The 18,736-nt window shown below is 28.5% G+C and overlaps 8 protein-coding genes across 8 annotated transcripts; 5 read left to right on the top strand and 3 right to left on the bottom strand. All coding sequences in view use genetic code 12, as the record gives it.

Annotated features, from left to right (window-relative positions):
- Positions 1-26: 26 nt before the first annotated feature.
- KGF55_005147 (uncharacterized protein) lies at positions 27-2,039 on the top strand (the record flags this gene model as incomplete). The annotated part of the gene is made up of 1 exon (XM_051760129.1): positions 27-2,039. The coding sequence occupies one exon, from the start codon at positions 27-29 to the stop codon at positions 2,037-2,039; it is 2,013 nt and encodes a 670-aa protein (XP_051612310.1).
- A 945-nt stretch (positions 2,040-2,984) lies between these two features.
- On the top strand, positions 2,985-4,481 carry KGF55_005146 (S8 family peptidase; the record flags this gene model as incomplete). Its single annotated transcript, XM_051760127.1, has 1 exon — positions 2,985-4,481. The coding sequence occupies one exon, from the start codon at positions 2,985-2,987 to the stop codon at positions 4,479-4,481; it is 1,497 nt and encodes a 498-aa protein (XP_051612309.1).
- Positions 4,482-5,426: 945 nt separating this feature from the next.
- KGF55_005145 (stuA) lies at positions 5,427-7,418 on the top strand (the record flags this gene model as incomplete). Its single annotated transcript, XM_051760126.1, has 1 exon — positions 5,427-7,418. The coding sequence occupies one exon, from the start codon at positions 5,427-5,429 to the stop codon at positions 7,416-7,418; it is 1,992 nt and encodes a 663-aa protein (XP_051612308.1).
- A 3,219-nt stretch (positions 7,419-10,637) lies between these two features.
- On the top strand, positions 10,638-12,101 carry KGF55_005144 (S8 family peptidase; the record flags this gene model as incomplete). Its single annotated transcript, XM_051760125.1, has 1 exon — positions 10,638-12,101. The coding sequence occupies one exon, from the start codon at positions 10,638-10,640 to the stop codon at positions 12,099-12,101; it is 1,464 nt and encodes a 487-aa protein (XP_051612307.1).
- A 278-nt stretch (positions 12,102-12,379) lies between these two features.
- Positions 12,380-12,935, top strand: RAD6 (E2 ubiquitin-conjugating protein; the record flags this gene model as incomplete). The annotated part of the gene is made up of 2 exons (XM_051760124.1): positions 12,380-12,421; positions 12,483-12,935. The coding sequence occupies 2 exons, from the start codon at positions 12,380-12,382 to the stop codon at positions 12,933-12,935; spliced, it is 495 nt and encodes a 164-aa protein (XP_051612306.1).
- Positions 12,936-13,085: 150 nt separating this feature from the next.
- KGF55_005142 (uncharacterized protein) lies at positions 13,086-13,826 on the bottom strand (the record flags this gene model as incomplete). The annotated part of the gene is made up of 1 exon (XM_051760123.1): positions 13,086-13,826. The coding sequence occupies one exon, from the start codon at positions 13,824-13,826 to the stop codon at positions 13,086-13,088; it is 741 nt and encodes a 246-aa protein (XP_051612305.1).
- A 219-nt stretch (positions 13,827-14,045) lies between these two features.
- PUP3 (proteasome core particle subunit beta 3) lies at positions 14,046-14,666 on the bottom strand (the record flags this gene model as incomplete). Its single annotated transcript, XM_051760122.1, has 1 exon — positions 14,046-14,666. One exon carries the CDS (start codon positions 14,664-14,666, stop codon positions 14,046-14,048), a length of 621 nt encoding a protein of 206 aa, XP_051612304.1.
- A 203-nt stretch (positions 14,667-14,869) lies between these two features.
- KGF55_005140 (Arf family guanine nucleotide exchange factor) lies at positions 14,870-17,878 on the bottom strand (the record flags this gene model as incomplete). Its single annotated transcript, XM_051760121.1, has 1 exon — positions 14,870-17,878. The coding sequence occupies one exon, from the start codon at positions 17,876-17,878 to the stop codon at positions 14,870-14,872; it is 3,009 nt and encodes a 1,002-aa protein (XP_051612303.1).
- Positions 17,879-18,736: the final 858 nt, after the last annotated feature.

Raw genomic sequence — 18,736 nt, 5'->3', positions numbered from 1 at the left:
CAACACCATTTCATTTGCAGTCAAAAATGCAATTTATATTGAATACAAGTAGTAGTGACTTACTACCTCCATATTCAGATAAAGTAATACTACCTCAACATGTACTTTCATCTATTATCAATGAAATTCCTGAAAATAAATTACCACATCCATTAATTTTCAAAATTATAAATTCACAAGATTCATCTATATACACTTATATTGGAGTTAAACAATTTACAAGTGAAGAAGATCAAATAATACTACCGAAATATATATTTACAAAGTTATCTAATCCTGAAACAATTGTGATCGAACTACAACAACACATCCCAAAATCAAATTCCCTTAAATTAAAACCAAAACAATTTTATGCAAATATAAATAATTGGAAATTCTTTTTAGAAAATAAATTAAATCAATTTTATACATTATTAATCAAAGGTGACGATTTAATACTAGAAATTGATGGTTTGCGATATGAATTAGAAGTTGAAGAAATCAATAACGACCCGAAGATAAAAGTTGCAAGTATAATTGATACAGATGTGGTGCTTGAAATAATTCCAATAAATGATGAACAAGCAAAAACTCAATTAGAATATATTAATAATGAACAAATCATAGAGGAGATAAAAATTGGAGAAGAACTTGACATTATAAATTTAAAATCTATTTTAAATGGTGGATTTATTCCTACAATTAATAAAGTTGATATTACCAAACTTGATTATTTAAAAATTGAATTAAAGGGAGATGCTGATTTTATTGTTGGAATGGATAAATTTTTAGCAATTGACTCATTTACATATTCAACTATGGATAAAGAAGAGAAAATTGTTGAATTAGATTTGAAACAAGATATATTTAAAAATAAATTACTTAAATATAAAGATATTACGGAGATTAATGGCGATACTGATAATGATGAAAAATATATTTACATTGTTGCATTCACTTGGGATCAAGAAGAAAATGTAAGTATAAATATTACTGATCAAATCGTTAAAGAAACATCTTCTGATTTACCAAACGTACCGACGACTCAATGTTCAAATTGTTTAAAATTCATTCCTTCTGATAAACTCATATTACATGAAAATTTCTGTAAGAGAAACAATATCAGATGTCCCAATTGTAATTCAATTTTCCATAAAACTATCCCCGCAACTCATTGGCATTGTGATAAATGTGATGCATTTGGAGATACTCAAATATCACAATTTAAACATTACAAATTATATCATTCACAACAACAATATATATGTTGCACCACCCAGTTTAATACATTTTTTGAATTATCTCATCATAAATCTACAAATTGTCCCCACAAGTTACATCAGTGTAGATTTTGTCATTTAATTGTACCACAAGAATTATCAACTTATCAAGATAAATTTGAAAATTTATCACATCATGAAAATATATGTGGAAATAAAACAATTGAATGTTTTAAATGTACCAAGATAATAAGAGTTAAAGATTTCCCAAAACATTTAAAATTACATGAAATTAATAAAATTCAATTTAATAATGATATACACTTCAATAAATGTTCAAATTTAAATTGTATACAAGAATTATCATCATCAAATGAATTAGGACTTTGTGATATTTGTTATGGTCCATTATATATTAATCAACATGATCCCCAGAATTTAAAACTTCAATTAAGAATTGAAAGAAAATATATGATTCAATTAAATAATGGTTGTAATAATTCTTGGTGTAATAATGAATATTGTAAAACTGGTAACCCCAAATTACAACAAAATTCAATGAAAGATAATTTATTTTTGTTAAATGATAAATTATTTAAAAATATTTATAAACCAAGTCTACCAATAAATTCAAAATTTTCAAATCATATTGGTTCTGAATCTAAAAATAAATTATGGTTCTGTGTTAATGAATCAATTTCAAATAAAAAATTAATATTTGATATTATAAATTCAGAAAATGAATATGATGAATCATTAATATATAAATCAATAAATTTAAATTCTGATGAATTTAAGATAAGACTGTGGTTAGATAATAATGGAATAAAAAGAATTTAGCCTAATAATAGTCTAATGGTAAGATGAAATTAAGACAATCTCCCCATACACGGAATTTACTACAAATTAGTAAATCGTAAGTACGTCATTAATATTTATAGAAATTATAGAATTACTCACAAAAACTAATTGTTGTCTTGTGCACGCTATCTTATCTTATCTATTATGTATTTTTGTTGAATTATCTGGAGTTAGATAAGCTACAAGACTCATTCAAGAGAAAGTTAGGTCGAATTTTTGAAAGAAGTCATTGAAACTGTTTAAATCTCACAAGATATGAACAAGATAGATCTAAATACTCTGTAAAGCACTTCTATGAGTTTACTCTAGATAAGCAGAAAGTACACGACGAATACAACCTCACATAAAATGGAGCCATATTTTTTTAGCTTTGTTTAAAAGTCGTATCGGTTGAGTTGCTGGTTTTTATTCTAAAACATCGACGACTTTTTACACTCTTAAACCTATTTAGACTCGGTTAACACTTCTACTAATTTCTCACTCACTTTCAGAATTAGGCCAATCTTAAGCTTACTCTTTAATGCAACTTAACCAATTTCCGAACAATACCAGAAATGTCTCACTCTTTTAAAAACTGATAAGAAATTACTTGCCTTCTCCCCTTTATTATTATTATTTTAATTATCAACAAACTAAAATATTATATTTATATAAATATTGAATTATATCCATAGTTTTTTATCTTATCGACTTTCCTCTTTTATTTTTACAATTCCTATTCAAACTCTCTTCATTATTTGATTTTGAAGAGATTTTATAAACTAGAAATAAATACCCCCAAATTTTGTAACGAGCTTCAAACCCCAAAAAAAAATTAAAAATTACAAAAAAATCAAAAGAAACCATTAACTTTGCCACTACAAAATTATATAAATTTACATATTTTCAAATATATTTTTATTATAAACAAAACATAAATCAAAAATGAGATTATCAAAAGCTTTAGCCATTTCAATTTTAACTTCATTAGGAGTTCAAGGTTTAATTATTCCATCAGTTGGAGAAATTATTGATGTTTTTGGTTTACAAAATTATGAACAAATTATTGATAATAAATTAGATTCTTTAAAAAATGCTGCTCATGATTCTGCTGAACATATGGGTATTAATTTATCAAAAGAAACTTTAGCTCCTATTGTTAATATTGATTCAACAAGAGATATTATTAAAAATAAATATATTATTGTTTTTAAAAAAGGTACAGCTGATAGAGAAGCTGCTTGGCATCAACAATGGGTAGCTGATACTCATTCTAAATCTATTGCTGAATTGAAAAAACAAGATATAAATGTTCAAAATGAATTTTTTGCCACTACTGAAGGTGTAAATGTTGAAGGTGGTATTACTGATATGTTTAATATTGATAACTCTTTAGTAGGTTATACTGGTTACTTCTTAGAATCTACTATTGATTTAATTAGAAGAAACCCATTGGTTGATTTTGTTGAAAAAGATTCAATGGTTTATGCTAATGAATTTGATGTTGAAAAAGGTGCTCCTTGGGGTTTAGCTAGAGTCTCTCATAGACAACCATTATCATTATCTTCATTTGATCAATATTTATATGATTCAGATGGTGGAAAAGGTGTTACTGCTTACGTAATCGATACTGGAGTTTTTATTAAACACGAAGAATTCCAAGGAAGAGCTAAATGGGGTGCTACTATCCCTTCTGGTGATAATGACGAAGATTCAAATGGACATGGCACACATTGCGCGGGCACGATAGGCTCTGCAGACTATGGAGTAGCTAAGAAAGCTGAAATTGTTGCTGTAAAGGTTTTAAGATCAAATGGTTCTGGAACAATGTCAGATGTTGTTAAAGGAGTTGAATTTGCTGCTAAATCACATCAAGATGCTGCTAAAGCAGGTAAGAAAGGATTTAAAGGTTCAACTGCCAACATGTCATTAGGTGGTGGTAAATCACCAGCATTAGATTTAGCTGTTAATGCTGCTGTTAAAGCAGGTCTTCATTTTGCAGTTGCAGCAGGTAATGAAAACCAAGATGCTTGTAACACATCACCAGCAAGTGCTGAAAATGCTATTACTGTTGGTGCTTCAACTATTTCAGATGCAAGAGCTTATTTTTCAAATTATGGTAAATGTGTTGATATTTTCGCACCAGGTTTAAATATTTTATCTACTTATATTGGTTCAGAAACAGCTACTGCTTATTTATCAGGTACTTCAATGGCTTCTCCTCATATTGCTGGTTTATTATCTTATTATTTATCATTACAACCAGGAGCAGAATCAGAATTTTTCGTTGCAGCAGATGGTGTTACTCCAGCTCAATTAAAAAAGAATTTAATTTCTTATGGTACAGAAGATGTATTAAGTGATATTCCAACTGATACTCCAAATATTTTAGCATTTAATGGTGCTGGTCACAATTTAACTGAATTTTGGCATGAAAAATAGATTCGTGGAGAATACATAGCTTTTTAATAATATTTTATACTTAGTTTTTGAATTTTATATATCTTAAAGTAATAGTAGTTCGATGAATCTTTATACACGATAGAGCGCAAAGTACGATAAGGCAAAAATATTTTCTCGGAGCAAGAGGGAACCGAATTGCGTACAAATTATTATAACTTTGTGCTATCCCGTATGGATCGGTAACTAAATTCGACTACCTGATTAAGTGAGTCTAACCGGTACTTCTCTTTAGATGTTAAATTTACGAAAATGTTTCTATTTGAACTATGTAGAATATTACATCAATTTCTTTATAGCCTACTGGTAAATCCTCAACAAGGTTTCATTATACAAAATAAGGCAATGCATAAATTCACTAGGTGGTCAAACAAAGCAGTCTTTCGACAAATGAATACTGAATGAAGATTTTGAAGCATCATATGTTTTATTGAATCATCAAGAGAAGCTTTTAACATGAAACAACCAAGGCGAACCATATTTTTAATTTTGATAAAAGTAATGAAAACCACCAAATCAACTAGAAAGGAGATAAAGGTTTATTCTTTATTAAGTTGATAATAATATTGAATTAGGATATATTCATTTTCAAGTACCTTTTCAATCAAAGTTTTGAGTTTTAGTCAAAGTTTTAATAGTTAACCAGCGTTAAAATTTGGATTTGAAGTGGAGCTCGAAATAGGTTAGTAGCATGAGATTTGAAATACAATGTTACTAAACTACATTAAACTATGATACACCTTTTAATAATATGCTGGAATGGTAAAACAGTAAAGTGTGTTCATTAATGATTGCCAGAATGGACTTGTTTGACTTTTAATTGTCTTGAATTAAATTTTAAAGGATCACCTAAAGATTGTTTTTTAAAAAAGGGGGCAACCACTTTTTTTTTCTATTATCCATCACAATTTATCCACTCAATGTATCATGTCTGACAATAAAGACAAACAAAAAGCATCAGCTAATAATAACTCCAATTCCTCAAGTTTTATAACTCCCAAAAATGTCTTCAAACCCCAGAACAATATAATCCAGACTACAGTTGCATGCAACCCCAAACCAAATCCTTTCGAAAAATTGAATGATGAGAATTTGACTATTCAATCTGGTACATCATCAATCACTGAATCAACAAGTTCGTCCATCTTATTAGAAATAACAAATTCAGGAACTACTGGAACAAAAAGAAGAAAAGGTGGTCCTAATAAACAAGAAGTCAATTCCCCAAGAATTCGCAAACTTAAATGGATCAGTGAAGACGTCGATTGTTTTGAAATCACAGTGAACGAAACAATTATTACCAGAAGATTTGATAATGCCATGGTTAATGGTACAAATTTGTTAAGTATTGCTGTGGACTTAGGCCGATTGACCAACAACCAAAAGAGAGAAGTATTATGTGGTGTAAATGGTAGAGTGGTTATTAAAGAAGGTCCAAAAGATCTCATTGGTACTTATATCCCATTAATTAATGCTCAACAATTTGCTCAAAAGTATAAAATATCTAACTTAGTATACCCATTTCTTGAAACTAACTTACAGTTTAATGACCAATCTTCAAATTTATTAGATTCTTCAAATAGAACCAAAAGTAATTCCACAAATTCAATCTTAAAGTCTAATGACGAAGGTACATCCTCAGCATCAGTACAAATGTTGGATAGGGAGTATGATCAATTGGAAAAAACGACAAAAAAGTTGAAACTAAATGACGGAACTTCGAAACTGGTAGACATATCAAGTTCAACTCACAACAACAAAAACAATGTGGCTCCGGAAAGTGGTAAGTTTAATGCTAAAAGTGTTCTCGAAAAATATAAATTTTTGGATTTGTTTATGTGTAAAAGCAATATAAATGTTGAAATGTCTAACTTAAAATTTCCTCATTACTTATGGGTCAACAAGGATCTTGATTCTGTCGATGAAGGTATTTTTGTTTTGAATAAAAATATTCAAAAAAACAAAAATATGGATTTAGGTGTGATGTTAAAAAATAATGGCATCATATTGCTACAGGATTTGGGGAGGGAAACATCAAACATGATTAAACTGTTCATTGAAAAGAACCAACTCAAATTTCAATTTTATCATGATGATCAAGTAGGTATAATTGTTGCCAATAAATTTATTAAGGATTCAAGAGGTAGATTAATTGTACCAGATAAAAATGGAAAGATTAATCCAATCTTTGTTAAATTAAATAAATTTTCAGCTCAATTAGATAAATCATTAGAAGATAGAATTATTGACATAACTATCACACTTTTCGATAGAGAGTGGCTTTTAATTTCATGCTATTTGCCAAATGAAATGAATGGAATAAATACTCAATTGAATAGTTTAGTTGAAAATTTGAAATTGACCAAGATACTGACCTTGTGTTCTGGTGATTTGAACACCGAAAAATCTAATCCAGTTTTGAATGATTTTTTTTCTTCAGAAAATTCTGAGTTTGCTGAATTAATTGGGACACGGTTTACTCGTTTTGGGAGCACCTGCAGCTCCCCAGATTTTGTATTCATGAAAAAAGGAGATAGAAAAATGCTAAATTATTCGGAAATGGGATTTGATCTTATTGGAGATCATGCCTTCCTGAGGTTTGAATTAAGAAATAATAGTGAAAAAGTAATGTTAAGATATGCTGGTGACAACAACAATGAGTTATTAAAATTATTCAACATGAGGAATGATGCTAGATCGGAGATTCATTTGTTACAAAATCGAATAAAGAGTTTGAATACAACTATGACCCGAAATTCAACTAATGCAATAGATGGCTCAATTGGAAATTATGAATTATTATTGAAAATGAAAAGAAGAACATTGCTTCATGAACTAGAGTTAACAAAAATAAGTTATGAAAACGTTTGCAATCGGTTAAAGAAAGATGGTGGTACAACAACTGGTGAAAAAAGTTGAAGAATTGGTGAAAAAAGGTGAAGATTTTATAATACTGCGGTATACCGCGATTTCATTTTACAATTTTGTCATTGGCTCGTTATCAACCACAACATACAAGCTAATTATGGTAACAGAGTGGAGTATCAGTGTATGCTGATTGAATTTGTATGCTGATTGAATTTAACAAAATCAGAATATGCCAAAAATTATGATATAATTTATAGTAAACCGGCATACTATTGGAATAATATATCATGCAAATTGTAATTGTAAAAGCTTGTTTCTACCGTATTAACTATGGAAATCTCTACATTACAATGCAAATTTCAATTTATTGTTATTTACTTTCACCGTCATATGAAATTCGTCCAAGGCTCAAAGATTTTCTTAAATATAGACAAATCTCCAATATTTTTACCTCTTAATATTTATCAATTGATTTTCTCACAAGGAAATTCTCCCTACAAAGGATATACAATTGGATATACAATTATTTACCAGTTTTCAGAACTTAGTACTATCTCATATAATTAGATAGTTTCAGATGTCTTCACCTCCAAACTTCTACAACTTTTAATTTTCAACTTTTCCTGATAAAGTAAAATTTAAGGAATCACTCACGCGTATTGTTTATAAAAAAAAAATAAAAAATTTGCCACTTCTTTTTTATACTTCTTTTTTATTATCAATTACAACCTTTCCACTCAATTCATCATGTCCGATAATAAGTGAAATCAGAGAGTACCAACCATTTACAAATCAAATTCCTCGAGTTCTGAAATCTAATCCGGACTACATTTACTAGAAATCCCCAACCAAGTAATCTTTCGAAAGTGTCGTTCGTTTTGTCGTTGGAAGGAGTTACAGATTAAAGAATCAAATTTTGAACAATCAATCTGATACTATTTCCAATGACAAAGGTACGAAAAACACTTATCACAAAGCATCATTAATTGTCGAATCAACAATCTCGACTATTTTATTAGAATTTAGAAATTCAGAAGCAACTAGAACGTACAGAAGATAAGGTGTCCCTAATGAACAAAAAATCAGTTCTTATAAAATTAAAAAAAACGAATAAAGAAAGGAGGATATCGATTATTGTGAAATTACATAGACAGAAATGTTGTTACTAATCTACTCCAAGTTATTCATAATGTAAATGGGTTTTGATTGGATTAATTCAACAAACCAATTAAATTCTCACCGATAGGTAAAGGGTTTTCTTGTGAAAAACTTAGATTTATAATCATCTTGCAATGTTGACGCTATTGAAAGAAGAGCAACTCTTTTTAAGGCAGCTCCATGAAAAATTAGTGCTCAAGGCAAAGATCGTTCGCTTCTATATCCATTAGTCACTCAAGAACTGAACAGAAGGGCTCATGAAGGAGAAATTGAATCTGTTTAGTTCTTCTGTAACTAATGGGTGTTGATGCGATCAATCTTTACCTTGAGCATCAAGAATGGATATTTTGATTCATTAACTACCTTGTGCTATTCACCAATCAATACAGCTGAGTATGAGTTAATTTTTACACAAGCCGCTGCCGTTGAATAAAAAGGGAAGTAAAGAATCTGACCAAATTTGGTCGTGATTTGGGTTCACAACCTGGTTGCATCATCTTTTGGTGGAACTATGTAAGAAATTTTCCATGTCTAACACTCTGTCAATCAACAAGGGTGAGGAAGAAAATGCTGCTCCCTCAGTAGCATTTTCGCCCTCACTCTTATTGGTTGTCAACTTCTTAGATGTGCAAAACATCTTAGTACCTGAATTATTCCACTAAAAGATGACAGCTGGTAATGCTTTTGATAATGATGAAGATTAAGAATATGATGAACATGAACATGAGGATGAACATGAAGATGAAGTTTAAGATTAAGATTAGATTATAGCTATACATCCTACTTTTTCGACCAAGTCAGTTGAAATACTCATAAATATGGGTCTGTTATCTCTCTTGATTTTGTTTTTGTAATTATTCTTTAATACTCGTTAAACTTGCGAATATTTCATGAATTGTTTAACCCATTGCACATTGAATTTAATCAATGTAATTTAATTTAATTATTTCATGATATTCAGCTACAAGTCCAGTTCTGGTTGACTTAAAAACATCTTATTAGCCTCTAGGTATCTTTCAAATTATATGCTGACACGATGTAATTTATCCTAAAACTTTCAAATGAAATGATATTGACAGTAATTTTTGTACTTTTGGAATCAAAATGCATTTGGTTCAACATTTGTAAAAGTTCGCCAACATCAATCAACTAGGCATTGGCCAATTGGCATTAATGATTTGTTTTTGAATTATAACCTGAGTCAAAAACACAAGTTTGGAGGATTTTGACTTAACTAGATGATGAAAAGGACTTCTTGTGTGAATCTAGTTATGACGTGGACAACTTCTGTCATCGAAAACACAAGGATAGATCAAGTTTAATTTAAAATGAGTAGTTGATTTTCAATGACTAAAAATTGACTCTTTGATTGAATTTAAAATAAATGTCTGATCACCACAATATGAACTTTAGAATTCACCAACTTGACTAAGATGGAGATAATATATTCCTTTGTAAATATGAAACCGATTTTTGACCAAATATTATAAACAATTTTGCTACAACCAACGATTAATGATTCAACCTCGAGTCTAATTCATGCATTTTTTTATTTAATATTGAAAGTGATCTTCCAAGCCGTTGCTTTGTTTTTTGAGCTTAGATCTATATCAAGATGAATTCAAAAGTACGTAATAGTGATAGCTTCTGACTTAGTGAAAGACAGGAAGATATATTAATCTAATTCCAAACGAAAATCCCTGATCCGAGATTACCAAATACTCGGATTGATGCATTAAAATCTCGAGTTTGGTGAAAACATTTTGAATGAATAAGTATGAGCAGCTAAATCTGTGCCCGAATACAACATTCTAAAGTTTTAGTTGTTTTGATTAACTAATCCAATTAGCGTGATTTTTGAGCAAAATTACTATTCTGCCTTCGTCTTATTGAATATGAAAGTAATAGATTAGTAACTATACCATGAAGTTGTTTGAAATAAGTTCGTTTTATGAAATTCTTCTATAAAATGGTTCATGATATTGTCTTTGTTTCATATAACATACGAGATAGATCTACTCACTTTGTGTAATTTTCTTCATGAATTTAAAAATATAAAAAAATTGGTTTCTTTTCACAACCAAAATTCGATTCATTTCTACAACCAACAAAATGTTATTATTACCATTATTGTACTTTATTTTTGGTACAACAGTCCTCTGTTATAGATTGAGACCCCCATGCAATTCAACAATTACAATTAATACAACTCATCCAGTTTGTCATAAATATAAAAATTCAACCAAATGTAATTTGGTTGCAAAAAAATATGAAAAAAGAGATGATAAAATAGCAAAGATTTATACAACAAAAAATGATCAAATTCCCTTTTCATATATTGTTTATGTCAAAAATGATACTTCAAAAGTTGATTTTGATTCTCATCTTAATTGGGTTGACTTTAGAAGTAATAAAGATTTAGGTAAATTAAGAAACATAAAAGAAAAAACATCATATTTAAAAGCTTCGTCGGAAGATAAAATTGGTGTCACTGATCACTTCAAAATTGGTCATGTATTAGGATATACTGGATACTTCTTAGATACAACCATTGAAGCAATCAGAAAAAGTTCAATTGTTGATTTTATTGAAAGAAATTCATTGTTGTCTGTTGATACAAAAAATGTTTCAGTTTCTTCACCAACTATTCAATATAATGCACCATGGGGTTTGGCAAGAATCTCACATAGAGAACCATTATCAATTGATACATTTGATCAATATTTATATGATAGTGATGGTGGTAAAGGTGTTATTTCATATGTTATTGATACTGGAATTTATATAGAAAATATTCAATTTTCAGGAAGAGCTAGATGGGGTATTACAATTCCCAAAAATACTAAATCTGAAGATGGACTGGGACATGGCATACATGTAAGTGGTACAATAGGTTCAGACTTATATGGTGTTGCTAAAAATGTTGAATTAGTAGCAGTTAAAGTTTTGAATAGATTTGGTGTTGGTTCTGTTGCAAACATTATTAAAGGTCTTGAATATGTGGTTAATGAACATAAAAAATCAGTTGCAAAAAATGATCCAAATTTTAAAGGTTCAACTGCAAATTTATCATTAGGTGGTGGACTTTCAAATGCATTGAATGCCGCAATAGATGCCGCATCAGATGAAGGTATATTTATTGCAAAAGCAGCAGGAAATAGTAATGCTAATGCATGTAATTCTTCACCAGCAAGTGCTAAAAAAGGAATATCAGTTGGTGCTTCAACAATAGCAGAGGATATGGCAAGTTTTTCAAACTTTGGTAAATGTGTTGATATTTTTGCTCCTGGTTTAAATATTTTATCTACATATATTGGTTCAAATAATGCTAGTGCATATTTATCAGGAACTTCAATGGCTGCTCCTCACATTAATGGATTACAAGCTTATTTCTTATCATTACAACCTGAAACAACATCTGAATTCAGTGGTGCTCCAGTTACTCCAGATCAATTGAAAAAAAGAATTATTGCATTTGGAACTCATGATGCTTTAAATTTGATACCTAAAGATACTCCAAATGTCTTAGGATATAATGGAGCTGGTAGAGATTTATCCAATTTCTGGAATCTTTAAGCATAAAAAATTTATCTATATATTTACCTATGTATAATCTAATGAATTTAATGATCTTCTGCATATTATAATCTGATTTTCGGATATGTGGTTTCGTAATGGCAAAATCTGAAACAATCTCACACATTAATAATGTTCACGAGAAAAAAAGGAATTAAGAAATTTAATCTACTAGATAATCAAAGTTCAAACAATATAGATACAATAGACAACAAGTGATATATACTATCATCAAATACACTGACAACACTTAACATAGACACAGATAATACATAATAATGTCGACGCCAGCGAAAAGGAGACTTATGCGTGATTTCAAAGTATGTAACTTAACTCAGAAGTACCACAACATATATGATTACTAACTCAACTGTTCCAAAGCGTATGCAACAAGATCCACCAAGTGGAGTATCAGCTTCACCACTCCCTGACAATGTAATGAAATGGAATGCAGTAATAATAGGACCATCAGATACACCATTTGAAGATGGAACTTTTAGATTAATTTTACAATTTGATGATCAATATCCAAATAAACCACCAGTAGTTAAATTTATAAGTGAAATGTTTCATCCAAATGTTTATGCAAGTGGAGAATTATGTTTAGATATTTTACAAAATCGATGGTCACCTACTTATGATGTTAGTAGTATTTTAACTAGTATTCAAAGTTTATTAAATGATCCAAATATTTCAAGTCCTGCTAATGTTGAAGCTGCTAATTTATATAAAGATCATAGAAGTCAATATGTGAAAAGAGTGAGGGAAACTGTAGAAACTAGTTGGAATGATGAAAGTAGTGATGATGAAGACGATGAAGAAGAAGAGGAATAATGTGGGAGTCAAATGAAGAATGAATGTACAAAGTAAGATGAAATGATTTCACGAAGATTACAAATAGCATATTTGAAGTATTAAATACCATCATTAAATATTAATACTCATTACCAAATTTATCTAATTACAAGAATCTATATACAAAATCTATTTCAACCAAAGATAATACCATTTTCTTCTCTGTTTCTCCTTCTCTTTTCTTATTTCTTCTTCCTTTGCAAGAAGTAATTCAAGTTCTAATTGTTTTAATTTGGCTTGTCTTTCAATTTCATATTTATCTTCTATAACAACTTCTTTCGGTTTTCCTGCTTCACCAATAGCCTTATCTCTATAAATTGCAAATAAACTAATAAAAATTATTATATAGATTATAAATTTTGTAGCAGGATCCATTTTTTTATAATTAAATTGATTTATTCGAATTGGTGTTTCACTTAATTTTAATTCTGGATTTAATTTTCTGATAATGTCGGTGGGTGATGGAGAAATGGTTTTAATATTTGAAGGAATATGAAATGGTAAATCTAATGGAGCAGTTTGATCATTCCAATTATTAAAATTTTCACGAACTCCCCAATTTCCATAAGATATAAAATATCCTAAAAGTTTATCCTTTTGAGTTAAATTATGCCATTTTTTATCATATTTATTTTGTAGTTCTTTTATAACTTGTCCTTGATGTAATAAACTTAATGATGGGAATAATTGTGGATTTTCATAAATTGGTTTTGTATCTATTGGTTGTGTAGATGGATCATCATTTGAAGATGATGATGAGAAAATTGAACCTATATCTTTTATTGATTGTGCAGCTAGTTGGGCTGCTTGTTGTTTTTTGTCTGCTATCGGTTTACTAGAGTTAAACCTCTTTAGTATTACCAATGACATCGTGTTTAGTTTTATAGCTGGTACGATCTACTCACTGATATCTCGAGACTTTTCAATATACGAATCATATAGATTACGCACGCGCTATATAGCGGACACAGCATATTCAATGAATTTGAAAACATCAATCTCAAATCAAAGAGCTCAACCCAAAATAACTTTTAAAAATATACATTACATCTTCATCTAAATACATCTACACCTCATAACATTGTCTGTCTAATCTTGCCTTGTTTTCAAACTTCTCTTTATAATTTTATCTTTAGTAACAATATAAACAATAGCACCCCAACCACTTAAAGCATCTCTATCAACAGCATTTAATAAAGCTTGACTAATAGTTTCAAATAATTCTTCTGGTCCTAAATTTGGTTCATATAATGATTCACACATTCCATATAATTGATCAGTTGCTGTACCACTTACAATAAAATCTTTTGCAAAATCTATACAACCTATTGAATCAAATCCACATATGAAAGGTTGACCATTTTTGGAATTTAATCCTGCTACTATTGGTGTAACAAACCATGGACCAAATCTTTTTTCATATAATGTTGATGAAATTAAATTAGCTAATGTTGATGGTTCTATTTCATGTTCTTCTCTTAATTTATATAAATTTGTTTTAAAAGTTAAATTTTCTCTAAGAGTTATAACATCAGTTGCTAATCCTGTAAGTGATATAAAAGTATTATTATTTATTTCAAATATTTTTTCAAATGAATTACTTACTCCTAATGATTGTGAACCTAATCTTGTATCTGATGCTATTGCTATACAATCTTTTCCTATCATTGCTACTGCTGCACCACCATTTATTGAAAAAGGATCAGACATTGTGAATATTTAAATGTTGTTCAATTGATATGTAATGGGTAATAGGTTGATTGATTGATTTATGGTTTGTTTTAAATTGGTGGCGATATAAAATGAATTTTATAACGAGAGAATAAAGCTACCAAATTGATTGCAAAATAACTTACAGAGACACTGAATCTATAAATGTGTGCGGTACGGATGTGTGCGGTGTTTGTTAAACTCTATATAATTAAAGCAGATTTACTTAAATCATTATGAGAAGAAGAACTTAAATTTAAAGGAGGTCTAACATTACCATTACCATTTTCCAATTTTAAATTGCTAGTTGTTGTTGAAGAAGAATTTGAATTACTTTTTTCAACTTTTGTAATTTCTGAACTTTTCCTTTCTAAATCATTATCATCTTCTGTAAGATTTGTTTTAGTTTTTTCATCATCATCTTCTGGGTCTACTTCGTCTTCATCTTCTTCTCGAATTGTTGTTTGCATCATTGATTGTTTTTGTGGAGGTGATATTGATGAATCGGATGAATTATCTTTCGTATTTGTTGAAGTTGATGCTATTAATTGAGCTATAGGAGATTCATTATCTTTATAATTTGATAATGTAAAATTTTTAGGAGATTTAACTAATTTATTATTTTCAGCTAAAAATTGTTGTTGTTGATGATTTGCAGCAGCTAATTCAGCTAAATTTTTTATAGATTTTGAAGATTTGAAGGTGGGGATAATTTTTGAAATATCTTTCATATTATAAAATAATTTTTTAATTTCTAATTTTACAGATTTTGTTAAATCATCATCATTTGGTAACACAGATGTTAAGCTTGATGATTCTATAATTTCTTCAATTTCTTCTTCTTCTTGTTCTTCTAATGAATTATCTAAAATTTCTTTTCTTTTACTTGCTTCTAAATCAAATCTTAATTGTAATGCGAAACCCAATATAATAATATAACTTTTATACATTTTTAATTGTTGTTTATAAATTTCAATTTTTGAATCATAATTATTTATAATTTTATTATAATTTGAACAATTATAATTCATTTTATTAAAATTTTCTAAAAATTTTGATCTCTTAGTGACGAAGTCATTATATAATTTTCTTAAATTATTATAATAATTTGAAGTTTTAACAAATTGTTTCATCATACCAAAATGATTATTTTGCATAAGTTGTTGTGAATAATAATTTGATAAATATACTCCATTTATTATTGGTTCCCATTTTTGTATTGTTCTTAATTTTTTAAATGAATCTTTTTGTTTTATTAATCCATCTAAATCAGTCCAGCCATATTCTATTGATGATATACTTTCTTCTAATGTAGGTATAGCAGTAATTTTTGAAGCCCAAAAATTACAAGTATTTATAAATTCTAATGCAATATCTTTAGTACCAGCTTCAAAAATGAATTTTTTAGGTAATCTCTTACTTATTTTAGGAAAAGTTAAAGACCAAATGATTTTACCATTAACTGATTTTTCTAATTGAGCAAAAGTAGAACATAAATTATATGTACCTATTTTGGCAGCATTTTTTAACCAATTACCATCACCAATTTCTTCTTCCGATTCTTGATTACTAGTTTCCTTTTTATATTTTTTAACTAATTTTGGATCAAATGAATATAATGATAATTCACCTTTTGAAACAACTACAAAATTTTCATTAAATTTATGAAGTATTGGAGATGAATGTATACCAATAGATGATCTTGATGGTTGTCTATTAAAAAATGATAAAAATCTATTATTTGTTGGTATTGGAGAAGTTGTTGTAGTAGCTTCATCATTTGAATCATTATTTAAAACCCTTAATTTTAATAAACCTTCTTTTAAATAAGGACTACCATTTAATTCTAATTGTAAATCATATTCATCTTGAAAATCATTTACATCAAATTTATCCATTTCTTGAACTTTTTCATCATCTAAATCTAAATTACATGTATCAAAAGATAAAACTGATATAGTGTCATCAGCACCATTATTTGATTCTTTTGACATAATTGAAGCAATTGAAGATCTTTTATTAACTGATCTTTGTTGATCAAATGATGAACGATTACGTAAAGTTGTTGCTTGTGATTGTAAAGAAGGATTTAAATTTTTATACATCCCATTTAATTGTTGTTGATTTTGTTGTTGTTGTTGTTGACCTATTAAAGCTCTTGCTAAACCTACTCTTTGTGGTATACGAGTTTGTTGACCAGAAGCAGTAAAATTTGAAACTTCAGAAGTTGTTGTACTAATTCTTTTCATTGCTAATGAATTTCTTCTATTTGTTGTATCAGTTGACCATATAGATGAATTTGATAATTGTCTTGATAAATTTCCATCATGAGAATCATAAGATGTATTTATTGTAGTGTTTAAATCATCATCATTTATATCTTCTTCTGTTTGTGAAACTTTATTTTTAGGGCTGTTATGAGAAGGACCAGCTTCTCTATTACTTTTATTTTTATTATCTTTTAAATATAATTCATTCCTATTCAAATCTTCATAATACCTTGATAATTCATTTTCAATTCCAATTTTTTGTTTTATTGATAATGATTTTTTAATTTTTGGATCACCATTTAAAAAAGTTGACATTGTATTTTTTATAAAATCAGTTTGACTTATTTTAGATTTTTTATTAACTTCTGAATTATGTAATGAAGTATTTAATAAAATTAATGAATATATAATGATATAAATTTGTTCAAAATTTTTAGTACAAAATACATTATTGGGGTATTGTTTGATATAAGATTTTGTAAAAGAAGTTAAAATACGATCTAATTCTTGAGATTCAGCTTTTAAATATAATTTTGAACATAAAGATCTAGTTGAAATTAATAAATTTGGTGACCATTTGAAAAGGTTCATATAATAATTTCTAATTTTAGTTGATTCTTCATCATTTGTTGCCAAATATTGTGTATATTCTGATGGTTTAATTGATACAAAATCTTCATTAAATAATCTTTTCGCTATTGTTTGATATTCCGGTTCTATTCGCTGTTGTGGTTTCTCATCTTTGGTTTGTTTTTCTATTGGTTGTTGTTCTTTAGTTTCTTCTTGTTTTAAATTTGAATTTTCAATAGTTGAATATGATTGTATTTTATTTTCACCATCTATTGTCTTATCTAATAATTTTGTATTATTATCTTCATCTTCATCTACTAATTTAATAGTAGATCTAGATATTGATATTATAGTTGATTCTACTTCTGTCATATATTGTTACTGGTTTTGGTGATAGTAATGGTAAGTATCTGGTTGTAAAAATTCAATCTTGTTGTAAAAAGTGGTTTTAGAGTTTATTATTATCTACTTGTAATAGTCTAATTTATTTTATTATTATGATTTCAATATTATTAGGGTAGTGTACAAACGTTTGTTTTACTCGTAAATTAAAATTAATTAGAGTGCAAATTTGTCGAGTTAATTTATGTAATGAATCGCCTTAAGTTTCATGAGTGTTTGAACGAATGTTGCGCTATTTTCTACCACGAACAGTACAATGGTTATGAAATTTAATCAGATAGAGTAATTTACGCGAAGAATAAATAAATGAAATAAAATTAGACGATGATTTTCCTCATTCATTTCTAAAACCATATTATATCAACCATTCTTTCATTACTCAAAACACAAATAGGATGGCTGATTCAAAACACTTTTCGAATGGTTTTTCATACATAACACAAACTATATTCTATTTCAGTTTGGTTTAAACTTTGTACCATCAGAATACCTTCTCTTTCATTTGTGTTTCACGGATATAATGAATAATTTTTCCGTTCAAATATGTTCGAGACTATCAAATGCTTTCGAGAAGAGGTGTATCAATGACTAACTGTACTTGCCTCTGGTTGGCATTAATAACTAACTCATATTTAGGGCCAATTCTAAACATTTAGTAGATTTAAAATCTCAGGTACAAAATTAAATTTTCAGGGTCCAGGCTTAAAAAAAAGCTTTACACCGGAACAAAACATCCGTACCACAAAATTTCCGGAAACTTTTGTATTTTATAATTTCAGCCGTTTGAGTCATTTCGATGATTAAGAGATGAAGGACACCATTCCATTC

Source organism: Candida pseudojiufengensis (genome assembly GCF_024610245.1).
Source record: "Candida pseudojiufengensis strain CBS 10847 chromosome Unknown scaffold10, whole genome shotgun sequence".
NCBI classification, from domain to species: Eukaryota; Fungi; Ascomycota; class Pichiomycetes; order Serinales; family Debaryomycetaceae; genus Lodderomyces; species Lodderomyces pseudojiufengensis.
The sequence above is the reverse complement of the archived record's forward strand: the minus strand, read 5'-3'. Positions and strand labels throughout refer to the sequence as shown.